The sequence below is a fragment of the Megascapheus bottae genome, chromosome 8, assembly GCF_031878675.1.
Source record: "Megascapheus bottae isolate mThoBot1 chromosome 8, mThoBot2.hap1, whole genome shotgun sequence".
NCBI lineage: Eukaryota > Metazoa > Chordata > Mammalia > Rodentia > Geomyidae > Megascapheus > Megascapheus bottae.
In genome coordinates this window covers 38,588,167-38,613,488 of record NC_143516.1, presented here as the reverse complement: position 1 = coordinate 38,613,488, position 25,322 = coordinate 38,588,167, and the positions used below count along the sequence as shown (strand labels likewise).

The following is a 25,322-nucleotide window of genomic DNA, read 5'->3' as shown; positions in this document are numbered from 1 at the left end:
TAATATAAAACACACCTGTCTTAAAAATACCTTAGTGGGATGCCTGTGGCTCATACCTCTAATCCTAGCTATTCAGGAGGCTGAGATTTGGAGATCACAGTTCAAAGTCAGCCTGGGCAGGAAAAATCCACAAGACACTAACAGGAAATGAGGCACTGTGGCTTGAGCAAAAGATCTCAAAAATAGTGCCCAGGCTGTGAATTTAAGCCCCATAAATGACAAAAATAAAAGAACGTAGAAGTGGCACTGTGGCTCAAGGAGTAGGGCGGTAGACTTGAGCTGAAGAGATCAGGGATAACACTTAGGCCCAGAGTTCAAGTCCCATGACCGACAAAAAAAAACCCAAAAAACAAACGTAAAATACCGTCAATAAAATTGGGCGAGGGGAGACATTTTCCGCTTCAAACCACGTGGCAAATTTTGATCAAAGTTTAAGTAAATACTAGTGAATACAATACTAATGAGTACAATTAAAATGGTAGTTAATTCATTTTTGCAGGAGACATTGTAATGTGCACTTGGTTATGTAAAACATTTATATGCTCGCTTGCAGCTGTAGCCCTGTAGTGAAGTAGCAAGATCTGCCAAGTGTATGCCCCAGTTCTGGCTGTGCCATTGCATTATGCCCTGGGAAAAACACAAATCTCTTTGGGCGTCAATGTTCTCATCTATAAAATGGGTGTAATAACAACAGTACTCACCGCACAGGAATGTCATGAGGATTAGGTAAGCCTTCATTTATGTTATGTGTGGGTCCTAGGCACCGCTCTTTTCCTTACTCTAAATGCAAATCGAAGGATTCAATGGTGTCTTCCTGCTCCAAATTCATAACATCAGCTATGCGATTTTTCAAAGGACTTTAGGAGAAGCATTTTCATGTCCATTTCCTTTGGGTATAGAAGTCCCTGCACTTTGAAAAAGAGACCTCATAAAAAGGGCAGAAGGTGTATATGATGAAAGGGAGGCTAGCGAGGCAGGCAGTGCTGTCACTTTCTGTTTCCCCTTTGAAGCTGGCCAGATAGCATAGTTCCGGCTCTCGGTGGGACTGCATGGCACCCTTAACTGATAGGCCTGTGCTGCCTATCCAGGGAGACCCTAGACATATATGTTTGCAATGTGGCCAGAACAGAGGGACTGCATTTTTAACTTTAATCAGTTTTAGTAAGAAGTTAAACATTTGTTTCATTTCTTTAAAAAATTCATATCTGTGCTACTTGGTAAGTTTTCCACTGTAAATCATATGAAATCTAAATATAGATCAACTACAATCCAATTCATCGAAGCATCCAAATTGGGATGTATAGGAAACTATAAAATACCAAATTTAATATAGGTATAAAATATTTCAGTATACTTTCATATGAAATACATGTTGAAATATTTTTTAAACTTTTAAATGTAGCTTTTAGAATTATCATTATTATTATCATTATTTATTTTTTTTTTGCCAGTCCGGTGCTTGAGCTCAGGGCCTGAGCTTTGTCCTTGGACTTTCTCAAGGCTAGAGCTCTACCACTTGAGCCTCGGCTTTTGTCTATGTATGTGCTACTGAGGAATCTGACCCTGGTCTTCATGCATGCTAGGCAAAGCACTCTACCACTAGGACAAACTCCTGGCTTATTATTTTTTTTGCATCATGGGTCTTGAACTTGGCCGGGGCACTGTCCCAGCTCAAGGCTACTGCCCTACCCCTGGGCCTGGGCATTGTCCCTCAGCTCTTCAGCTCAGGGCTACCACTCTACCCTTGAGCCAAGCCCCACTTCCTGTTTTCTAGAGGTTAATTGGCGATAAGAGTCCTAGGTCCTTTTGTGCCCAGGCTGGCTTTGAACCTTGGTCCTCAGATCTCGGCCTCCTGAGTAGCTAGGATTATAGAAAATTTTTGAATTGTCTTATCAACTCATGCTTTATTTTTCTTACTGAAAAGGTAGACTATTATAAGGAAGTAAAACATGACTTACAAGCAGCTATAGAGGCTGGGTATCTTAGCATATGCCTGTAGTACCAGTTACTCAGGAGGCTGAGGCAAGAGGATCACTTAAGCCCAGAAGCTCCAGATTAGCCTGGGCAACACAGTGAGACAAATGCCTCAAAATAATATTTGTCCTATCACTGAGATCATTTACCCAAACCCCTTGTCCTAGTTCATACCTTGAAGTGTATCCCTGTGAAAGAGCTTCATGGATAGATTGAATAAGCTAAGGTTAATCCTGGTACCTAACCAAACAGCCACAATGCCACTTCCGGTTTTCTAGTGGTTAATTGGAGATAAGAGTCTCATGGACTTTTTGTGCGCAGGCTGGCTCTGAACCATGATCCTCAGATCTTAGCCTCCTGGGTAGCTAGGATTACAAGCATGAGCCACCAGCGCCTGGCTCCCATACTATTTCTTAAGTATGTGACAGGCAGAGTGATTTACTTTTTTTTTTTTTTTGGTTGGCCATGAGGCTTGGACTCTGGCCCAGACACTATCCCTGAGCTCTTCAGCTCAAGGCTATCACCTTACCCCATAATGCCACCTTTGGTTTTCTAATGGTGAATTGGAGATAAGAACTCTCATGGTCTTTAGTGCCCAAGCTGGCTTTGAACCTTGATCCTCAGGTCTCAGCCTCCTGAGTAGGTAAGATTACAGTTATGAGCCACTTTACCTAGTATGCTTACTTTTTAAGTAAGGTAAATAACAGAATTTTTTTTCTGCCAGTCCAGTACTCAGGGCCCGAGCACTGTCCTTGGGCTTTCTCAAGGGTAGCGCTCTGCCCCTTGAGCCACAGCACCACTTCTGGCTTTTTCTGTTTATGTGGTAACAAGGAATTGAATCCAGGTCTTTGTGTATGCTAGGCGTGCACACACTCTACCACTAGGCCAAACTCCCTGCCCCGATAACAGAAATTTTGACATGAAGAAATCACATATAATCCATCTTGCTGATCAAAATGAGCATCGTCAGAGATAAAAAGAATACGTTGATAGTAATCAAGGATTGGCTACATTATCAGCTTACCCAAATTAATTTGTGGTATTTCCTTCTCCCAAACCAGAACTCCAGGTAATCATAAGAAACCCACCAGCAAATCTCCTCAATGTAATAAAATCTAGGGAACTGGGAAAAACTCTCACAACTAAAAGAGCATAAGACCAAGGAATGGGGTATCTTAAATACTGAAGACAATTGGTATTAAATAAAAGTAAGCAAATCCAAATAAAGTGTGGCTATTAAAAGTAATCTTAATGTTTGTTCATTAATAGTGACCATCTATTGAATAATAAAGGAAGCGACTTCAGGTATAAGGAAATACTATTTTCTTCAAATATCCTGTGAAAACAAAGCTATTAAATTAGAAGATCCTAGCCTGGTGTTGGTGGCTCATGTCTGTAATCCTACCTACTCAGGAGGCTGATGTCTGAGGATCAGGGTTCCAAGCCAGCCTGGGTAGGAAAGTTCATGAGACTCTCACCTCCAATCAACCATCAGAAAACTGTAAGTGATGCTGTGGCTCAAAATAGTACAGTGCTGGCTTTGAGTGAAAAAGGTCAGGGTCAGTACCCAGACCCTGAGTTCAAGCCCTGGGGTTCCTGACTGTTATTCTACTACAGCTACTCAGGAGGCTGAAATCTGAGTATTGAGGTTCAAAGATAGCCTAGGAAGGAATGTCCATGAGTCTCTTTTCTTCAAATAAGCATCAAAAAGCCAGAAGTGAGGCCGGGAGTTTGGCCTAGTGGTAGAGTACTTGCCTAGTGCGCATGAAGACTCAGGTTCAATTCCTCCATACCACATACATAGAAAAAAGCTGGAAGTGGTTGTGAGGTTCAAGTGGTAGAGCTCAAGCCCAGGACTGGCAAAAAAAAAAAAAGCCAGAAATGTAGCTGTGGGTCAATTGGTAAAGTGCTAACCTGAGCAAAAAAAGATCAGGAACAGCACCTGGGCTCTGAAAATATCACCACAACACCAAGGATCCCCAACTAATGTCATTTTAATTGTGAATGTTCTCTGCTATTTCCCTAATATATTCTTTTTCTAACTCCATTTACGTACCTGATATATTTTCAAGTTATCCTAGTCTTCAAATTTAGATAAATGTCTAAATCAATCCAAAACTTGAGTAATCTTGAGGCCTCACCACTTCTCTATGCTGTGTTATTCCACAAAACAGGTAATCAAGATTGGAAATATATAAAGGCTGAAAATCTATATCTGACTGGTAATACCTGATGATTCCAGGTAGACTCTTTGATAAAGATCAGAGGGAAAAAAAGCACAGGGGACCCACAACTCCTAAATCATTACTATCTTCAATCTGTTCTTAACCTATTACCAAAGAACAGTTAACATAAGCAAAATGTGATGAAACGTCATTTATGTCACCCAAGATAGAGATGTTTATCTCACAAGAAAACTCTGTGTTGGTGTCTTTGATGATATGCCCAAGAAGCCAGTATGCCAAAAACTAAATGAAGCTAATGGTCAACTATCAGCAAGAAAGTTTCTTCATCCAAAATTCTTCACAGTGTACAATGTATTTTCATATCATAAAATTAAGTTGAAAAGAGGTTTTCTTCTCATATTTGGGATATATTATGTATGTCAAAACCAGTAAACTCAAAACTCAAATTATGTAATCCTGAATGAAATCATGTGATCGTGTACACATAGATAAAAAGTCTTTACCTTGGTACTGATTTATTTTGAACACATGTCGAAGTATGTGTTTGCCTCTATCTGTCTGCAAGTCTGAGCTGAGAGTATTTTTTTTTCAGTCACTTCCTTTGATGTTCCCATCTTTAAATTTTTAAATTAGCTACAGTGGACACCTGCCAGTGGACATCACAGTGTCAGGTAAATTATCTTTTCTATCATAGTTTGCTCCTGTCATATAAGAATTGTTTTTCTAAAGAGTTCCTGCTTTGGCCAGGTGACTTAGCCCTTGTTGATTACATTTTAGTAGTTACATTCTTTTCCTTGCTGCACTGCAATTAAGACATCCTGTTAGAAGCCCCTTGATTTTTAGTTTCATGTTCTTCATTAAACCATGTCCTTTTGCAGATTGTGGACCTGAGCCCAGCCAGGTTCAGGGCAGAGCCTGCTGGGTTAGGGATAAAAAGGGAGCAACCTCTACGCTTGCCAGATTGCCGGCTGATGGCACACTCTGATGGTGCAGAAGCAAACTTTGCCTTGCCGAATTCCTTTCGAGTGAGTGCCTTTATTCCTGTGTGACATCCCAACATCCCAAGCCATTTCGAATAACAGATCAAACTGAGAATACAGGGACCTAGTAATACTCTGGGGCACACATTAGAATAAAGACCAGGAAACAGGTGGGGTGACAAAGAGATATGAGACTAAAAATGACTTGTAAGGATCATAGAAATGTTCAGAGAGCAGGGCTCTCTCCCTTTAACTGGAACCCTGCCTATAGCCAGGCCTAACAGGATGGTGAGATTGGACAAGGAGTGCTGCTAACCATGAAAAGTGCACATGATGTGGGAGTGGGAAGGTCTTATGTGAGGAAGGGGCTCAGGAAAGGGGAACTGGGGAAATGACCCTACTTCTTTAAGGATGGGACAAACTGCATGGAATCCTGGTAGCCAGGCAACAACATTCCGAAGTCAACAGCAGCCAGCTCACTTGGAGAGCAGCCTTGAAGAGAGAAGGATGTTCTGTTGTATCCCCAGGTCCGGAGGCACAGGGCTCAGGAAACCCTGGTGTGGCTGCCTCATTGGAGCCTGGCGTCGCTGGATCAGTGCTCACCCCCGACTCCAGCGCCTCAGGCCATTTTCCAGTAGGAATCCAAATGAAACAAATGGGAGTACAGCGCAAATGTATTCAGTCCAGGTAACTTACCTGTCACCCCAGTCAACACTAGACAATCCTGAATTCGTAGGTTTCCTTGTGAATGTGGATAGTAATTTGAAGTTGTCATTTCACTTAATCACACTTCAATCTGAAGTGTGCTACCATTTCCATCTTTGAACTACCTCTCCTTGTCCTGCTTCAGAATGAAAACAAGTCTGTTCCAACCCAGGAAAGGTCCCGTAGGGTGAGCACTGTGGAGCCAGACATGCTGGAGAAGATGGTAAGCCTCCTGGTACCTCTCCACCAGAAGGAGGATCCGTTCTTCGTCCCTGCCTTCCTGTTTACTTACAGAAGGTTTACAACAACAGGGCAAGTATTGGATCTTCTATTTCAAAGGTGAGTGCCTCCTCTCCAAACCAAGGGGGTATTGCCACCCTCTTGGCTAAGTACAGGAAATACACTACACTGTTCATTTCAATGGGATCCTCTCAACTACGGGTGGGATGAGACTAAGAAGTGCTGGTCCCAAGCTTGTTTCTTTAAAATGGGCTGCCCACAACTGTCAAGTCCTATGGTACCACATCAGCAAGTCTGGTTCCCAAACCAATCTAAGAGACCACTGAACTGTAGCCAGAGAAAGGCCACAGAGAGGTAGCCTGAAGGCCCTGTGTTTATTGAGCTGCAGGGAAGGATCATACTGGGCTCCCTCGCAGCACAGACATATGAAGCATTTATTTCAGAAGGCACATTCCAAGTCCTTTAATGTAAAAGTCAGAGAACTGTGCAGGTCAATCTCCCAAACTTCCCAAAATCACATTCGCAACCTGGTTTTAGCCAGCCCACATAGATATCCTGTAGGTCAGAAAAATGGGACATTAAAAAGATGGCTTCCTCTTCTGTTCTGGTAGGTATGCATATTTCCAACCTGACTGTGAGGAGGATGAACAAGTAAAGAAGTGAGTGGAATCTGAGACAAAGGGAAGGGCTCTCCTCAAAGAGTGGGTTAAGCAGAGTAAATATATTGAAAGGTAGAAAACTCCAGTTAGCACCTTGTGAGGAGGCCGAGGCTTCCTCTAAAGGCTTGGAAACAGTTGTGGGAGGGGTCCTGGTCTCCCAAGGGAGCAGAGGAGGCTGTGGGCTGACAAACCCAGGGAAAAACAATGCTGTATTATCTGGTCCTAGCAAGGCTCACCACTATCCACAAATGGGTATCACAGGGGAGCTGTGGAGCCTTCTCCCCATGTAGGTCTCCTCCCTCTTCCCAACATGCAAGTCTATGCATGCAGTTGGCACTCCCTTCCTAGCAAGGGACTGTGAAGGGGCATGGTAAAGAGAGAACAGCCTCTTACTCTGCTTACTATCCACCTGCGCACAGCACCATGTGTTCCATGCTTGCAATGTGGCTGGACAAGTACCCTGAGGATTTCTGTCAGACCAACAATCTGTCCAATCTGAATAAGCTGATGGCCTATGTGCTGCTCAACATGCCCACCTCAGAGCTGGCAGTCCGTGTACACCACCTCCTCACTGAGCTGGAGGAGCAGGAGGTCAAGGAAGCAGACAAAAAGAGAGAGGAGTTCTTAGGTGGGTGCCTGAGAAAATGTGATGAGGGATGGAAACTGGGATGGGAATCCCAGGCTGGTGACTGGCCAGTAACCACTAGTAAACCTCAGTCTTGGGAGATGTCCTGCCACGGTTATTCTATGTTAGTATCTACTCTCTGTTGGAGACTCTCAGGCATAGGCACTCACTGTGAACACCCTCACTCTGGAAGGTTCAGTCCTGCTCAACTTCTGCAGCTCCCTCCATTAACAGTGCATCTATTTCTATACTTAGCACCTGCTCCTGAGATCGAGGCAGAGGATCTGTCCGTGATGGCAGCAGATGTGGTACTGAAATCAGCTGCTCCGTCAGCTGCAGAAGAAGATCCAGTGCCTTTACAGGATTCTATGCCTCACGTAGTGGTAGTGCAGTATGTGTCATCTATATAAGGACCACATCCCCTCTGCCTCCTGTGGGCTTCCAGCTGGTTCTGGTTACTCACCTTAGGTCAAACCCCACAGACTATCCTCAAATGGTGGCAAAACTGTGGCAAACCGAACATCTTCCCACAACCCGCATCATGATGTCTCCCATCCTGCTCAACATCACTCATGCAAAAATCATCTATGCCAACCTTCCTCATCCATTCCCCTGTGACAGCACCTCAGCATGGCCATCAGTTCCTCCCATACTTCCAAATTATTTAATTAGACCTAAACAAATTACACAATCTACCCTTAAAACACACACATAAATCCAAGCTGTGCAGGAAAGTTGAATTGAGAGCTTAAAAAAAGAAATTTTTGGCTTTCCTATTGAATAAATTTTGAGTTATAAATACAGCTGATATGAGTTTGAATCTACTTTAAGCATGACCTGATTATCCCCTTTATGTAACAAAGATGAAGGGTCAAAAGGTATTTTAGGGGAATGGACATTTTAAAAGGACAAATCTAAATGCTGTCTGTTATAGTTAGCTTGAACTTGTCTTGGATGGGCAAGTGGGTTGCTGAAGAAAATAGTGGAACCAATCATGGTATTTATCTAGTTCAATCTAGATGTCTTCTTTTGTTCTAAAAACATACCTGAAAAGGTCAACAGACTATAACTTATGGCTGTGAATATTCAATACTTAAAAGCCCAAATCAATATTCTCAAAGAAAATTTACCCCAGTCTTAAGAAATACAGAAGAAAAAAAAAACAGAAGATGAAAATGAAAACCATTCATTGTATTGAAATGCTAAATCCAAACCTACAGGAAAGACATGTTTCTCTCTCTCTCTCTAAACATATGCACCAGATTTGTACATGTGTGTGTGGTGCATGTGCATGAACACACACACATACACACTTCACTGCCCACAAGAATCATATTATAAATATCTCTATTACATCTTTGTAAGCATCAGAGCCTGACTTAAAGCTGGCTTGGAAGGGCCCAGCGCAGCCATCAGACATGTTCCCAGGTCAGCTCTGCTCCTGGCCAAGCGGTGTGGGCTGGATCACATGGTGAGCAGGGAGAGGGTCGGGCTCCTGTGTCAGCTGAAGGTGTTGAGCTGGATCTGTAGCACTTGCTGCTAGGCGGAGCTCCTCTGTTTGCTCTTGGTGGGCATGAAGATGCTCCAAGGTTTCTTTAGACAGTGTAATCACATGCACTGGTTCTGTCTGTGAGGGCTCCATCTGGCTTTCAATCATACCAAGGCTCTGCATGTGCTCTGTTTGCTCCTGCTGAGCTGAAAGAATTAAACTCTGCAGTTGCTCTGGCTGCTGTGTGAGTAGGGTGAGATTAGCAGTCTGGTCTGCTGTCATGTTCTGGGAACTCTCAGCAGCCACGATGCTGATTCCCTGGCTAGGACCAGGCATGAAGTTGATGTTATGTACAGAATCAGTCACGAGAAGCTGAATTTCTTGTTCCCCTGAGGCAGAGAGCTGGTATGGCTGCAGCTGAATAAGATTCCTGACCTCTTCAGCATTACCACTGCCAGAAACATTGCTGGCATCTGATGCCTGTTTCTCTTTGCTGTGGATTTTCAAGTGAGCCTTCAAGTTGTCTAGGCGAGCAAACTGTAAGCTACACTCTGGGCAGGAGAAAGGCTTCTTGCCTGTGTGGAGGATGCAGTGTCTCCTCTTGGCACTGGAGTCGGAGAATGACTTGCCACAGATGCTGCAGGAGTATGGCTTTTCTCCTCTACAAGAAAACAGTCACATAATTTCAAAAACTATTTATTACTTTCTGTTTATTGAGCAAAGAATAAAGAAAACCGAGCTGACTATAAGTCATGCGTTTTCCTAGTAATTGAAGGACTTGGAGCACGTCACACCTCCATGTAGTTCTCTCTGTTAACCATTTTTAAAAAGGGTTAAAAAAATTACCAAACTGAAAAAGGCATGGGCAGTGTTGGGCCACATGTGATGATATTTCATGATTCTATAGTATACACTTTAGGTAAGAAAGCAAATATTTACACACACTACACGAATAGTTCTCTCTTGTTTTGGTTCAGATAGTCTTTAATATAAAAAACTTAATCAGTTCCTAATTATTTGTGAAGCTATTATATCTATGTCCAATTTGGGATTTGTGGGAAGCCTTTTTTTTTCAGAAAATATTAACATTATTAATTTGCTTCGTTTATTGATATGCTGCATTGCTACGAAGCCATGGCCAGCTTCAAACTCGTGTTCTGCCTGCTTTAGCCTTGTGAATGCCAACATTACAGCTATGCCCAACCACACCCAGCTCCAGAAAATATTAAATTTAATGTTTTTTTTAAATTGAGGGTTTAGACTCGTTCTCAACCCAAAGCAAAATTCAGTACCAAATTCAACAATGCAAAATTTTTACAGGTTACTGATTTTGCCTAGTGAGAAATTTCATTATTGAGAAGATAAAATCATGAACTATAGAGAATATTTTTCCAGAGTCAAAATTTGGGGAGAAGATTTTCCATGAGTAACCTAAGTCACCCCCATGGAACATGAGAGCGGAATGAGGTCTCCATGTGAGGAAAGCATTTGTAAAACTTTACCGATGAATTCTGATGTGAGTCTGAAGAGAACTTTTTGCTGTAAAAGATTTGCCACAGATTTCACAGGTAAATGGCTTCTCACCTGAAAAAAATAAAAGAGGAAACCTTGAGAAATAGACATTCAATATTTAAGAAAAGACAAAAATCAAAACAACCTCCCTCCCCCAAACAAACATCTAAACTACTGTACTGTTTCACAACAAGGAAATTGAAGGCAAACCCTTTATCAGTGAGAACCCCTGCACCACAAGCAAGCAAGCAGCTTGTGCACCAGGACACAGGAAGCAGAGTGGTCGGTCTCTTGCCACTGAAATAAGGAGGAAGTATTTACCCAAAAGAAACAAAAAGACTTTACTGTATTTACTCTTGTATTTTCTACCCGAGTATTACAGTGACTTCTACACACACTTGACTTAAAAAGCCTAGTTAGATGTCCCATTTGACTTTCAAAAGAGCTTGTGTGACAGCCGGGCTTGGTGCTCACACCTATAATCCTAGCTACTCAGGAGGCTGAGATCTGAGGATGGAGGTTCAAAGCTAGCCCAGTAACTAAAACGTGTGAGACTTTTATCTCCAATTAACCACTAGAAAACCAGAAGTGGTGCTGTGGCTCAAGGGGTATGGCAGTAGCCTTGGGCTGAAGAGCTCAGGGACAGCATCCAGGCTCAGAGTTCAAGTCCCACAAACAACAACAACAAAAAAAGAGCTTGTGTACACAAGGGTGACTTATGCATTATTCACACACCTTCCACATACACTGAAAATGTGACCATTTCTCATCTCCATCTTCCTACCTGTTGTCTTCTAAAAGGCCACTTGCTTTCTGACATTCATAGTCACTTGAGCAGCCAGAGTGGCTGACATAGTTATATATCTCTTTACTGCAAAAATTCTGAGCATCGCCATTCCAAGACAAACCCCTTAAACTATAAAGGGTACAGGGCTGTATTGTCTCACCATTCCCACTCCTGGCTGCAAGATAAATATCCTGAGTTCATCTCAGGACAGCTTCACTCCTTCCAGGCTGTGCTCATTGGCAGTGAGGGAGCAGCAAGGTTGGTTTCTCACCCCCAGCCCTAGCATTCATGAGTCCTCTCCTCACACTCAGCTTTTCCACAATGCTAGCACCATCTCATAGACTATATGCTGAATTTATTACCTACTACGCCTTTCTTATGTACAGTAACTTCTGGGTTTATCTACTCCTCAGTGCCTAGAATCTCTAGTCTAGTAGAGCTTCAGAAATCCTTGCTTAATGAATTTCTAGCCAGGCCACTGCACGTCTGCAATCCTAGTTTACTCAGGGGGCTGAGATCTGAGGATCTTGGTTCAAAGACAGCCGGGGCATGAAAGTCCATGAGACTCTTATTTCCGATTAACCCCCAGAAAACTAGAAGTTGCACTGTGGCTCAAGTGGTAGAGCAGTAGCCTTGAGGTGAAGAGCTCAGGGACAGCACCCAGGCACAGAGTTCAAGCCTCATGACTAACCAAAAAAAAAAAAAAAAAAAAAAAAGAATGAAATTCTCAGAATCAAATTAAGGCTCACAAGAAACAAACTGATTACTCAGACTGGCTCATTAACATTAACAAGTGCTGATTCAGTGTTAAATTGGTACAGTACAACATATGTCAGCCTGTTTGTGTTTGTTTATTGAGAAACAAAATTAAGTGATTCTAATTAAATGATTCTAATGGTGAGGGAAGTCTGAATTTAAAAACCTTGAGGGAGAGAGGAAGGGAGGGAGGAGAAAGAGGAGGAGAGAGGGGAGAGAGAGAAGGAAGGGGGAGAGAGAGAAGGAGGGAGGAGAGAGGGGGGTGAGAAAGAGGGAGAGAAAGGTAAGGAGGAAGGGAAGGAAGAAGAGAGGAAAGGAGGGACAGAGAGAGAGGGAGAGGGAGAGAGAGAGAAAGAGAAGGTGAGGGGGAGAGAGAGAGGGAGAGGGGGAGAGTGAGGAGAGAGCAAGAGAGCAAGAGCAAGAGGGGAGGAAGCTGTAAAATTCTGCTTAGGCAAGAGTAAGGGACAAGTACAAAGTACTTGAACTTCTAAGGTTCATAGTCTTTACCCCAAAGGTTAAGAGCTGGCTGTTTGCTTTCTAAATCTGGGTTGGGGACTACTCTGATTTTAGCTGATTTACTATGGAATCAACACTTGTTAAGAAGCAGTCACATTGTTTCTTGAGAGCCTTGTCTACTGCTGAGAAACTCATCCTTTTAACAAGGATTTCTGAAACTCAGAAACCAGGCCAGATTCTAGGCCCTGATACTAGGCGGAGATAAACCTAGCAGTCATTGTACATAAGAAAGGAACAGTAGGTAACACATACAACATACAATATATGAAATGGTGAAAAGATTATGGAAAAACCAAGATTCCCAATTCAAAGACTGAGCATTCTGCGTTTGCTTGTTATAAGAAGTGATGTAGTAAGAAATGGTCAGATTCTATATATATTGGAGAGTTTTGTGTTGGAAAGACACATAACAATATTAACTTTATCATTCAATTCAACTGGCTTATGTTTAGAAAAGTTGGTAAATGTTCTGTTTAAAAACAACTGTTAAAATAATGGGAATCTTGTCCAGGAACAATACCCTGCTGCTAAAGCTCTTTGAGAGAGGTAGTAGGAAAAATCTTTCCCAGCCAAGGTGAATATGGGTATTTCAGTCTAATCTGTATTGGTATAACAGAATACCAGAGAGTAGATCATTTATATTTTTAAATTTCCGGCAGTCTGGAAGATGAGAAGTTCGAGGTAAGGCATCTGCATTTAGAGAGGATTTTCTTGCTGTGTCATCTCCTGGTAAAAGGTAGAAAGGAACTGATGAGAGAGAAGGGAAAGGGGTTAAACCCATTTTGGGGGGGTCAGAAATCCACTTTCATGCTAATGGCATTTCTCATTTCAGGAGAGTCTTAACAAGTTGTTGCATCTGCTGTTTAGTTTCCAACACCTAAATGGGGACATGTGCATCAGTTCTCCACTGCCTTCAATTATGTGACCCATTCCTCTAAATTCATTCAGTTCAGAAACACTGATATTCGATTAACTAAGTCCAGAGCTGAGAAACAAAAGAGATGATGACTGCCTCAAGAGGTTACAGTCTATTTAGAAAGAAAACACAGGGCTGTTAGGCTACATTGAACTGAGTGATGTTAACTCTGTTGAGTGCAGACAGAATAGCAGAAATATGCAGAGGAAAAATCAGTACAGAGCACTCATAAAAGAAGCAACACTCAAACATTGTGAATAGACACAGGGTACAGACTAGGATGAATAATAATTCACTGTGAGGGGAGCTCACAGATAAGCCAAGCCAGAAAGACCTGTAAATTCCATGCAGAAGACTCATGGAGCCTCTAGGGTGTTGCGCTTTTTTTTTTTTTTTCTGTTTGTTTTAGCAGAATGACACATGTTTATAGTACAATAAAATAAGCTTGTCAATGACAGAGAGGGTGGGATAAAGGCAGAAATTGCTGGAGCAGGCCAAATATAAGGTGCTGATGATTCGATTAGGAGGTAATACAGATGAAAAGAAAGGACAAAAAATGGTAGTAGAACCAGAAAGAAGTTTGTCATAAGAAGAAGAGACAGCAGCAATTAATTAAAGGTAAAGACACAGAGGCAGGATAGAACAGAGCAAATATGGAATGAGAAATGGAAGCCAGCACTATATTCTTTCTGGAGTCTTTGCCTTATACCCTCTCAATAAGCTCTAACTAATATAGCTCTTTTCCTCTGATCTTGCCTGTTGATCCACAGAATTAGTATGTTCTAGAAATTGAGCAATGATATTTGAAAGAAAAAAAATAAAAATGGATAAATTAAATTTCAAAAACCTATTAATGATAATACCCATACAAAGACCATAGACCACCTTGTTCAATGAAATAAATTCCTACTGTAAGAAAAACTAGTATAGCCTGAGGGTTCATTGTTAGAAATATTTGGAACCAAAAGTGTCACTAAGAATTTTTTTCAGATTTAGATTATTTGTGCATGCATTGAGCTAAGGGATATGATCCATGTTCATGCAGAAAAAAATTCACACATTTTATTCACATAAACAAACCCCAGACACATAGCCAGAAAGTAATTTCATACAGAATTTCTGGTGCATTTGCACTTGAAATATGATCTACCACATGAAATTCCAGTGTGAAATTTTCTACTGTGGACTCTTTTTTTTTGCCAGTCTGGGCTTGAGTTCAAGGTGTGAGCACTGTCCTTTGACTTTTTCAAAGCCAGAGCTCTACCACTTGAGCCTCAGCACCACTTCCAGACTTTTTCTTTTTCTATATATCTGGTACCTAAGAATCGAACCCTGGTCTTCATGCATGCTAGGCATGCACTCTACCGCTAGGCCAAACTCCCAGCCCACTGGGACTCTTAATAATACTCAAAGTTTGGTACTTTGGGACATTTAGGATTTTGGACTCAAGTTGTTCAACATACACTAAAAAAAAAATAAGTCCAAAGCACCATAAAGTACTTTGATATACAATTTAGGCAGACAACAGAATAACTAAAACAAAAAGCTTTTGGTAAAAAATCTAACAGGAGCCAGGAGTATGGCCTAGTAGTAAGTGCTTGCGTAGCATGCATGAAGATCTGGGTTACATTCCTTGGTATCACATACACAGAAAAAGCCCAAAGTAGTGCTATGGCTTAAGTGGTAGAGTGCTAACCTTGAGAATGTCCGAGGACAGTGCCCAGGTCCTGAGAAGCCCCAGAACTGGCAAAAAAAAAAAAAAAAAAAAAAAAAAAAATCTAATAGCTTGTTTTTAACAAAAGGTACGTGTAAGTTATAGTTTTATTTTTCTGATCTTAAGTGAAAAACTGCCATGTCCTAATCATTCTTGACTCCTGTTTACTCTTGCAGCTAGATTTCCTGGAAGTATTCATTGATGGTGAACATTTAAGTTCTGGGCACAGGGAAAAGAACAGGGTATTCTAAATGTCTATGCTACATTTGTATCTGCTTCCTCAGCTTCTCTTGATTACCTTTAATGGTGAAATAATGAAACAAAATTAAGACTGTGGCTCAAACTAGTCTGTGGAAAGAGAAAAATCTTCACTTATCAATAGTTTTCATTAAGTGATCTGTTTTGTCAACCTTCAAAGAGATGTGAGGTACGCACAGAATCATGCTGACAGTATTTTGCCTTGGCTTTTCAAATCTGCACTTACAGAACTTAACTTTCTAACAAACATTCCATAAAACAGGTTGAGAAAGAGACTTTGGAACTTTATTCTTCACTCTGCTGAAAATATCAAGTGGAATAAGGAGAATAATAATGTGATGTGTTACCTGTGTGTGTTCGTAGATGTTTCTTTAGCTGAGACACATCCATGAATTTGCGATGGCAGTGGTTGCATTCCGGTAATGAGTGGCCTTGTCGCAATAATAAAAAAAGTGTCAGTGTATATATGCTCCCCCTGCATTTCTTCAGTGATTTGTGTTAAAGCACTTCCCTGAAAAATAATCACTTTAAATATGGTACTTTAACAACAACACATTAAACAAATTAATTTAGTAACAGTTAACATTTCTTCTCTAGTTTTCCTGAGAGATGGGGCCCTCCTAATCCTCAAAAATGGGATGTGTATGCTTCTTAAGCATGGTATGACTGGCCAGCTGCTCTACAATAATGCTCCCACCTCCCTCCCACTCCATTTCTTCTTAGTTGGAAGGAGAAAACAATGATGGGTAACAAATATGTAAACCGTATTGGGCACTGTCTGGGCACCTTTAGCAGTAAATCAACTGACTCTCAGGTACGTGGCACTTTTGAAAGATACCAGTCTGTGGGGTACTGAAACTATGGCACAAAGGTTAAATTTAAATCACATGCTAGTTATAGAGTAACAGTGACAACTTCTATTTTGACTGCCTTTTAAGACTCTTTTCCCTAAATATTTATCTTCTACAACGTGAACCTAATGTTTTTAGAAACAATTTATTTACATTTCTTCCTCAATAAGCCAAAGTTTCTCTCCCTTTATTGTTATTCTACCTGTATGAACTCGGTAATGGCTCTTCAATTGTCTTTTCTGGCTGAAATATTTTCCACACTGATCACAGGTAAAAGACTTCTGTCCTGCCAAATAAAAAATGAAACATTTAAATCATACCCAAAACAGTAGAGAACTAGAATGCTAATAAATAACACAATGGTCCCAGAATGTCTACAAATGGTATACGTGACTTGTTGACACAATTCAAATCCTGAGAATCCACTACAGAAACACAAATAGACAAAGGAGAGACCAGCAACACAGAGTGGCAGAGACTGGGTAGAACAGGAGCAGTCACGTGCCCCCAAGAGGAATTTATAGTAAGACAATTCTAAGCTCTTCTCAGTAAGCAAAACATGCACACTGAACTCCCAGCAGCTAGTTAGTAGCAGCTTTCTTGTTTAAGGCTCAGTGCTGTGCAGTCCTCAGAACCACACTGACTGTACTCTTTCAATGACACCACATGGAAATGATATCAAGCTGAGAAAATACCATTTAGACACTTCTAGTGGCAGGTAGCCCTCTTGTACAGCCCTACCTGAGTGCAGGCTCATGTGCTCCAATAGGGAATGCTTGGTGGTCAGAGCCTTGTTGCACACAGTGCAGGTGTATGGCCGCTCGCCTGTGTGCATCCTGGTGTGGACCTGCAACGAGTGCTTCTGAGCAAAGCCTTTTCCACACTCGTTACATTTGAAGGGTCGCTCTCCTGGAATCAGAACCCCAGGAGCATAGTGTAAGAAAGAATCTGTACATCTATTTCCACCCAATCAGCAAACACAATACTAAAATTAGCAAATATCATAATATTTTTATATATGCTTCTCCTAAAAAACACACATGCAAAGTCCAAAGAATAGGACAGATCATGTCAGCAATGGAAGTCTGGAAGATGGTACACACAAATCCAAAGAAAGCAGTGAGGAGAAATGAGCTATAATCTGATTTTTTTTTTTTGCCATTCCTGGGCTTGAGCTCAGGGCCTAAGCACTTGGGCTTTCTCAAGGCTAGAGCTCTTCCACTTGAGCCTCAGCACGCTAGGCAAGCCCTCTACCACTAGGCCACACTCCCGGCCCCTACAATCTGATTTTTAAGACTGAGTCTACAAAGTTCAAGAATTGGTGGCAATCTCTGAAAACAGGGTGAGGGAAGGGGAAGGAGAGTACATTTCCAAAAGGTAAGCAGACAGACCCAAACTATTTCTTTCTTTTTTTTTTTTGTTGGTCATGTGGCTTGAACTCTGGGCCTGGGTGCTGTCCCTGAGCTCTTCAGCTCAAGGTTATCTCCCTATCTCTTGAGCCATATCCCCACTTCCCCAAACCATTTCATAGACAGGAGATGCTTCTCTCCCAAGAGAAGATGGAAATTGTTCTCAGAGGAAGGTTTAAAAAAAAAAAAAAGATTTCTGGGTTAGAGGTTGGCAGGCACAGTGGAGTGGGGCCACTCCAGGGTTACAAGCTCTCCCAGTGAGGTGAGACTCATCTTCCATTCAGAAATTGGCAGGCAAGCCTAGTACCTCCAGGTAGAATAGAAACCCACATTCCCTGAAGGTGACAGGAAAGAGCCAATAGATGTCCAGGGGTCCAGCCACAACACCTCCAACAAGGCCAGTGTTTTATAGGTTCTCTTCAGAATTGCTGCCAGTAGCTTTAACTTATTTATATATTATATGATAAACACACTTGTAAAAAAAAAAGTCCCAGCATTATAGTAGTAGAGGCAGATACCAACACAAATAAGGGCAATGTGTAGTTTTTAGTAACCTGCTCATATATGATTATATACGATTGTTTTCTTTTTTGTTGGTCATGGAGCTTGAACTCTGGGCCTGGGCACTATCCCTGAGTTCTTCAGTTCAAGACTAACGTTCTACCAGTTGAGCTAGTCAATTTGGGTTTTCTGGAGGTTAACTGGAGATAAGAGTCTCATGGACTTTTGTGCCAAGGCTGACTTTGAACTGCAATCTTCAGATCTCAGCCTCCTGAGTAGTTAAGATTATAGACACGAGCCACCAGCACCCAGCTTAATATTATTTTTAAGAATCAGCATTCACTGGGCACTGGTGGCTCACTCCTATAGTCCTAGCTCTCAGGAGGTTGAAATCTGAAAATCATGGTTCAAAGCCAGCCCAGGAAGAGCCTCAAGACTGTTAAAAAATTGGAACTTGGGCCAGGAGTTTGGCCTAGTGGTAGAGTGCTTGCTCAACATGCATGAAAACCTGGGTTCAAATCCTTGGCACCACATGCATCGAAAAGGCCACAAATAGTGCTGTGGCTCAAGTGGTAGGGTTCTAGCCTTGAGAAAGCTCAAGGCCAGTGCTCAGGTCCTGAGTTCAAACCCAGGACTGGCACAAAAGAAAGAAAGGAAGGAAGGAAGGAAGGAAGGAAGGAAGAAGGAAAGAAAATGAAAAAAAATTAGAACTGGTGATATGGTTCAAGTGGTAGAACATCAACTATAACTCAACAACCTTGGTGAGAACAAGAGGTCATGAGTTCAAGCCCCAGTACCAGAAGACAAAGAAACAAATCAACCAATATTCAAGGAACACTTTTCGTTGTAGAAATATGTCAAGATAAACAAGAAAAAGAGGGGCTGGAAGTTTGGCCTAGTGGTAGAGTGCTTGCCTAGCATGCATGACACTCTGGGTTCGATTCCTCAGTACCGCATATACTGAAAAAAGTTGGAAGTGGTGCTGTAGCTCAAGTGGTAGAATGCTGGCTTTAAGAAACCCAAGGATGGTGCTCAGGCCCTGAGTTCAAGTCCCAGGACTGGCAAAAAAAAAAAAAAGGAATAATAAACAAGAAAAAGAACATATAGAAAATAGACTGCAAGTTGAAGAAAAGGTTAAAAAGTAATAAACTTTATCAATACTACTGTCACAGAATATACCTTATGAAGTAAAAGGATTCAAATTCTAGAAAATTTTAGAGAATACTGTTGGACTGTATTGCTAGCACTTGCAGACTGAGAGAGAGCTACATAAGAAGTTCAAGGGCAGCCTAGGTTCTGCAGTGAGTCTGAGCCAGCCACAGCAACATACTGAGACTGTCTCAACCCCAACCTTTCCAAAAACTTATAGAGCACAAAATGAGTTCCTAGAAGTAAAAAGCGAGACAGTTCCCAGAAAGTACAGCACACAGTGATGGAAAAATGAGTAAAAAGATGAGAAAGTTAGAAGTTGGGTCCAGGGGGTTCAATAGCCAAACAGCAGGAGCTGGAAGGGGAGGACAGAAAATAAAAGGGGAGGAGATCCCTAACGAAATAATTCTAGAAATATTGTTTTGTACTGAACACAGGATCCAACCTGTATGGCTTTTCTGGTATGTATCAAATGAATGAAAACAGACCCATGTGAATGCAAAATTTCAGAATCCTGGGGTTGCAAAATCAGAAGATTCTATGTGCTATTTTTCTCCTAAAGAGCAATTAAACTCTTCATGTACATGCCTTTGAAAAAAATATAGCGCAAAATATAGTACAAAACCAAATCTACTATAAAAATAACAAAACAGTTCAAAAAATAGTCCTTGAGACTTATCTTTTTCAAAGTACCAGGTTCTAGGTTTTGTTTGTTTTCTCTATATACATATCCCAAGGTGGCTTCAAACTCACAATGCTGCCTTAGCTCCTGAGCGGTAGGATTACCAGTGGGCACTAGAATTCTAGTTTGCACTGTATGAGAGGTTCATGCTTGTAATCCCAGCTACTCAGAAGACTGAGATCTAAGGCTTGTGGTTTGAAGCCACCCTGGGCAGAAAAGTCTCCCCGAGACTCTTACCTTCAATTAACCACTCAAAAACCAGAAGTGGTGCTGTGGCTCATGTGGCAGATTGCTAGCCTTGAGCACAAAGAGGCTCAGGGACAGCACCTAGGCCCCGAGTTCAAGTCCCACAATCACCACCACTACCACCAAGAACAAAAAAATCAACTGGATAATACTGAGGGAAGTGGTGACATTGTTCAGAAAGAAATCTACTCTTTATGTGATCTAGGTAATTGAGCCCCTTTATAATAATAACAAAATTAAAAAAATAAATCAACATTCCAGACAAATCCAAAAGCTTGGAATAATTTTAGATACTCTACAGGTGATTCTAAGGTGTTTGCCAAGAAACACAGTATACAGAGAATATTTGGCCAGCAGTGAATTGTCCAACATGGAAACCATCAGCCACACTTGGTTACTTTTCAAATTAAAAAAATAAAATAAAAATTCAACTTAGTCACACCAGCCAGAAGTCAAGTGCTCAAATTCCTTTGTGGTAGTGGCTACTTAGGACACAGCAGAAAATATTTCCATCATCACAAAAAGGTATATCAGCCATCTAAACCAAAATGATGACTATGTACTGCTAGAGGACTGAGTTATGAAGCTATCCACACAGAGTCAGGCAAAACAATATGGTCAAGATAAAGAATATTCATGGACTAGAAAGCAGAGTAAGTTGGGCTAGAGCTTACTAACTGGATAAGGTTAAGCCTTGAACCAACAATTCTAAATAAGATGGGTTCTAGAATCAGGTTAATTGGATTTAAATCTCAGCAATCAGGAACTAGGGGAATTTAAGCTCTTTTCATCTATACAAAGGTGGTAATAATATTACCTACCCTGCAGGATTCCTGTGAAAATTCAATGCAATAACATGTACAGATGCTCCATTACAATGTCCATCATACAGAAGTTGCCTGGCAATTAAAAGCAATTACTCTACTTCAAATCCCCAAACATATTGCACTAAGTTTCAAAAGGATAATTACCCGTATGGCTCCTTTGGTGGATGGCTAAAAAGTGATTGTATTTAAAAACTTTACCACAATCTTTACATCGGGCTTCAGGACCACCGGGGCGCTTTCTCCTTGCACACATCCTCTTGGCTGAACCCTGGTCATCTTCATCCCCAACAAGTTTATAATCTTTAAGTTTGACAGATCTCTGAGTCCTCCGCTTACTGTACCGACTCTGATTGTCCTGCCCATCCTGGGTCTTGGGGTCACAATTCTCATCTTTCTCAGCTGGCACCTCCTCCACTTTTCCTGGCTCACAAATAGGTTCAGATTCTTCCTTTTCTTTTGCTGCAACCTGCTCATTCAGTACAACACTGTCTCCTTCTTTAGCCACAAAGTTTTGTCTATTTTGGACCGAATTGTTCACTCTTAGCTGCATTTCTTCTTCTATGGGCATTTCTGATTTCCCTTCCTGCGAACTATTGACCTTTCGTGGTCTTCCCCGTTTCCGCTTGGGGGGATCATTTTTCTTATTAGAAATAACAACTACTGGAGTACCAGGACTGTTCAAAGTTGGTGGCTTCTGGGAGCTATGATTATTCTGGAAGTCTGTGTAAGCCTTTACCAAGTCATAGACTTTTAAGAACTGAGCAGTAGCCAAGATTTGTTCTGTACTTTTTTCACTTGCATGGAGATAACCTGTATAGATAAATTCCAGCAGGAGACTAAAGGTGTCTGCAACCATGCCTTCCAGCATATAAATGGACTGACCAATCTCTCCCTCTTCTGCAAACATCATTGAGAAATATTCACTACTGGCGGCAAGTAAGGCTTTATGGGCCCGGAAATGCACATTCTCCACGATTAAAGTAATGTCACAAAGAAAGCCTTTTTTCCTCTGATCTTCAAAACTGGCCAGGACAGTGTCACTGTGAGTGTCTGAGTGTACAACAAGCTGCCCAGAAGGCTCTGGTGATATTTCTGCCATTTTTCTTCAGGAGCCAAGGAGGCTTACACCTGAAATAAGAAAGAAAACAATGCTTAATAAGGAGGAAGTATTGGCTAACAAAGCTAATCCCAGCCACCCAAATCTCATAACTCATTTCACTTAGCTAACCTAATTTTACCCTTACCACTTTGTAGTGGATTTAGAAACCTGGCCTTGGCTTCTCATACCTAAGATGACCAAGTTGGGTGAATTTCCCATATCCGTGTAACAGACCTCTCACCGAGGTCTGTTTCCTTCTCGGGAAATTAAGGAATAGTATTAACCATGTTATGAGGTCTTTCCCGCACTAACTTTCATGAATTCCGGAGCGGGGACAACACTGCCCTTGAACTTGGGTATTATTGGCAATTTCACCCGTAGGTACACACAGGAAAATGAAGAATACGTGCGGAGGCAGCCTGGGGCCTTGCTGAAAGGCAGCGTCTGCGGGCCCGGCCTGGCTCCCGACCGCGTCCGTGGAGCCCGGGGAGCTGTAATCTCCTGGCCCGGGACAACCGCGCAGGGGCGGAGCGCCAGAGCTCCTTCCTCCGGGCCCCGGAGCCCTGCACAGGACCGCGGGCAGGGGCGGCCGCGGGTCCCGAGCCCACGGGCGGCAGGCACGCGCAGACCTACCTCTCAGGGCTCCCGGTGGGGCTGGGTCGCGGCCAGCCCCCACGGCCGGCTAGCGACGCCCCCACGCCCTGAGCCCCCGCCCCGCAGCCCCAGAAGATCCTGCAACTTCCGCCCCCAGTGCCACCACAGGAAAAAACCAAGCCGGAAGCGCGCCTCACCTAGCCTCCTGCGCCGACGCGGGACCACGTGCCACGAGAGGGCGTTCCCTTCCCCCGCTAGGGGCGGGGCCTTGGAGGCACGGGTGGGCGGGGCGAGCCCAGGTAGGTGTGTCCTTTGCGGGGAGGCTGGGATGGGTGCGCGTGGGGCTTTGGGGGAATGTTAGTTCATGTTAGGGAACTCCTCCTAAATCACTTTTGTCCCCTTCCCAGATGCGAACTTAGGTCATAGGGTCTCGAATGCATGCATGGTGAGCCAAGGAAGTCTCACTGGGCATGCCCCAGTGCCAGGGCCTAGCTTTTGTGCTCTAGGCTAGTGTTCTACAACTTGTGCCACCTCTCCACTTTCCTTTATTTAATTAATAAAAGGGTTACATGATATTTGCCAGATAGAAGGTGCATTAGTTCACATACATTGATACCCTTTCACATATCTTGGTACCGATTACCCTCCCCCCCCACCCCCAGTCTTGGTTTTCCCCCCTTCCCTATCAAATTTCAAATAACCAAATACAAATAAATTCAATATATCAGATAACAAAGTGAGATACTGTAACAATATAAGAAACCCAAGGGACAGCAAAGGAGATGAGAGATAAAATAGTACATTAAGGACAACAATCATTCATTATATGGCTTTTGTTTCAATCTCCTGGAGGTCTTTTCAATTAGCTTCATACTATATGGCCTTATGTATCAAGATTTTGCTCTATTGCAGATCTCTGCTAGTAGAGCCCAAGGTTTCTACTGATTATGACAAATGAGGGAAACCATTGAGCCTAAGTTCCTTTGAGTCTGGCTTACTTTACTTAAGAGGATTTTTTCTGTCTTTCCATTTCCTAACAAATGGGGTGATGTCATTCTTTCTGACAGCAGCATAGAATTCCATTGTGTACAAATACCACAACTTGTTGATCCACTCATCAACTGAGGGACATCTAGGTTGGTTCCATGTCTTTGCTATGGTGAATAGTGCTGCAATGAACATTGTTGTGCTAGTGGATTTAGTATGCCCTAGATTCTGGATGGTTTGGTAAATGCCAAGTAGTGGAATTGCTGGGTTATAGGGGAGTTCTATGTTTAGCCTTGTGAGGCACTGCCATACTGCTTTCCATAATGGTTGAATGAGTTTGCACTCCCACCAACAGTGTAGTAGTGATCCCTCCTGGCCACATCCCCTCCAGCATCTGTTGTTATTAGATTTCTTGATCCTGGCCATTCTAACTGGAGTGAGGTGGAATCTTAGAGTTGTTTTGATTTGCATTTCTTCATGTATCTATAGGCCATTTTTGTTTCTTGTTCAGAGAAGACTCTCTTTAAGTCTTTGGCCCATTTTTTAATGGGATGGTTGTTACTTTGGAGATTAGTTTTGGAGTGATTCAATTTTTTTAATATATTTTTTATTATAATTAATAGAAGGGTTACATGATATTTGCCAGATAAATGGTGCCTTAATTCCCACACATTGATACCCTTTCACATGTCATGGTCCCCATTTCCCTTCCCCCCTCCCCCACCCCTATTTTTCCTCTTTTAAAAATTTTTTTAAAAGAATTTATCATGTCTGTTGTATTTATCTATTTTTTGTATTTACCGTTTTTGTGGCATTGTGTCCATTCTTTGTATTTATCACGATTCTTAAAAATCTATCATGATTTTTGTATTTTTCTGGTGCTCATGTCATTTTTTTGTATTTATTTTCTTTGCATGTAATTACTTCCCTCTTATTAATATATCAACACATATGTGAAAGTCTTTTTTTTATTTTTTTATTTTTTTTGCCAGTCCTGGGCTTGAGCTCAGGGCCTGAGCACTGTCCTTGGACTTTCTCAAGGCTAGAGCTCTACCACTTGAGCCTCAGCACCACTTCTGGCTTTTATCTATGTATGTGGTACCGAGGAATCGAACCCGGGTCTTCATGCATGCTAGGCAAGCACTTTAACCACTAGGCCAAACTCCCGGCCCTGAAAGTCTTTTATTTTTATTGTATAGAGGGATTATAGTTATATTTACCAGATAGTAGGTGCAAGGTGCATTACTTCTCACACATTGATACCCCTTCTCATGTTTTTGTCCCCATTTCCCCCTCCCACGTCCTCCCAGTCATCTTGTTTCCCCTCTTCCCTTTCCTATTTCAAATAAACAAATAAACTATATACAATATACCAGGTAACAAAGTCAGATACAGTAACAATATGAGATTAACCAAAGGGCAACAAAAGAGAAGAGAAATAACATAGTACATTAAGAACAACAGCCACTCAAGATAAAATTCTTGTTTCCATATCCTGGAGATCCTTTCATTTGGCCTCATCCTATATGACCTTATGTATCTAGGTTTTGTGCTATTGTAATCCTCTGCTAGGAGAGTCCTAGGTATGTACTAAATATTACAAATGAGGGAAACCATTGAGTCTATGTTCCTTTGGGACTGGCTTACTTCGCTTAATATG

General features: G+C 41.9%; 2 protein-coding genes across 4 annotated transcripts; one reads left to right on the top strand and one right to left on the bottom strand.

The window, feature by feature from the left end:
• The first annotated feature begins 5,606 nt into the window (after positions 1 to 5,606).
• On the top strand, positions 5,607 to 8,172 carry LOC150059824 (ral guanine nucleotide dissociation stimulator-like). 2 transcript variants are annotated; one of them, XM_090338307.1, is made up of 5 exons: positions 5,607 to 5,827; positions 5,991 to 6,184; positions 6,697 to 6,744; positions 7,164 to 7,372; positions 7,625 to 8,172. In XM_090338307.1, the coding sequence occupies exons 1-5, from the start codon at positions 5,648 to 5,650 to the stop codon at positions 7,777 to 7,779; spliced, it is 786 nt and encodes a 261-aa protein (XP_090194433.1). In that variant the 5' UTR covers positions 5,607 to 5,647; the 3' UTR covers positions 7,780 to 8,172. The 2 variants fall into 2 exon arrangements, with proteins under 2 accessions (XP_090194433.1, XP_090194434.1); XM_090338308.1 differs by lacking the exon at positions 6,697 to 6,744.
• A 367-nt stretch (positions 8,173 to 8,539) lies between these two features.
• Positions 8,540 to 22,782, bottom strand: Zbtb24 (zinc finger and BTB domain containing 24). 2 transcript variants are annotated; one of them, XM_090338305.1, is made up of 7 exons: positions 22,715 to 22,782; positions 21,127 to 22,110; positions 16,910 to 17,077; positions 16,371 to 16,454; positions 15,665 to 15,748; positions 10,361 to 10,442; positions 8,540 to 9,519 (listed from the first exon to the last, which is right to left on the bottom strand). In XM_090338305.1, the coding sequence occupies exons 2-7, from the start codon at positions 22,079 to 22,081 to the stop codon at positions 8,799 to 8,801; spliced, it is 2,094 nt and encodes a 697-aa protein (XP_090194431.1). In that variant the 5' UTR covers positions 22,082 to 22,110; positions 22,715 to 22,782; the 3' UTR covers positions 8,540 to 8,798. The 2 variants fall into 2 exon arrangements, with proteins under 2 accessions (XP_090194431.1, XP_090194432.1); XM_090338306.1 differs by lacking the exon at positions 22,715 to 22,782 and adding an exon at positions 22,394 to 22,427.
• Positions 22,783 to 25,322: the final 2,540 nt, after the last annotated feature.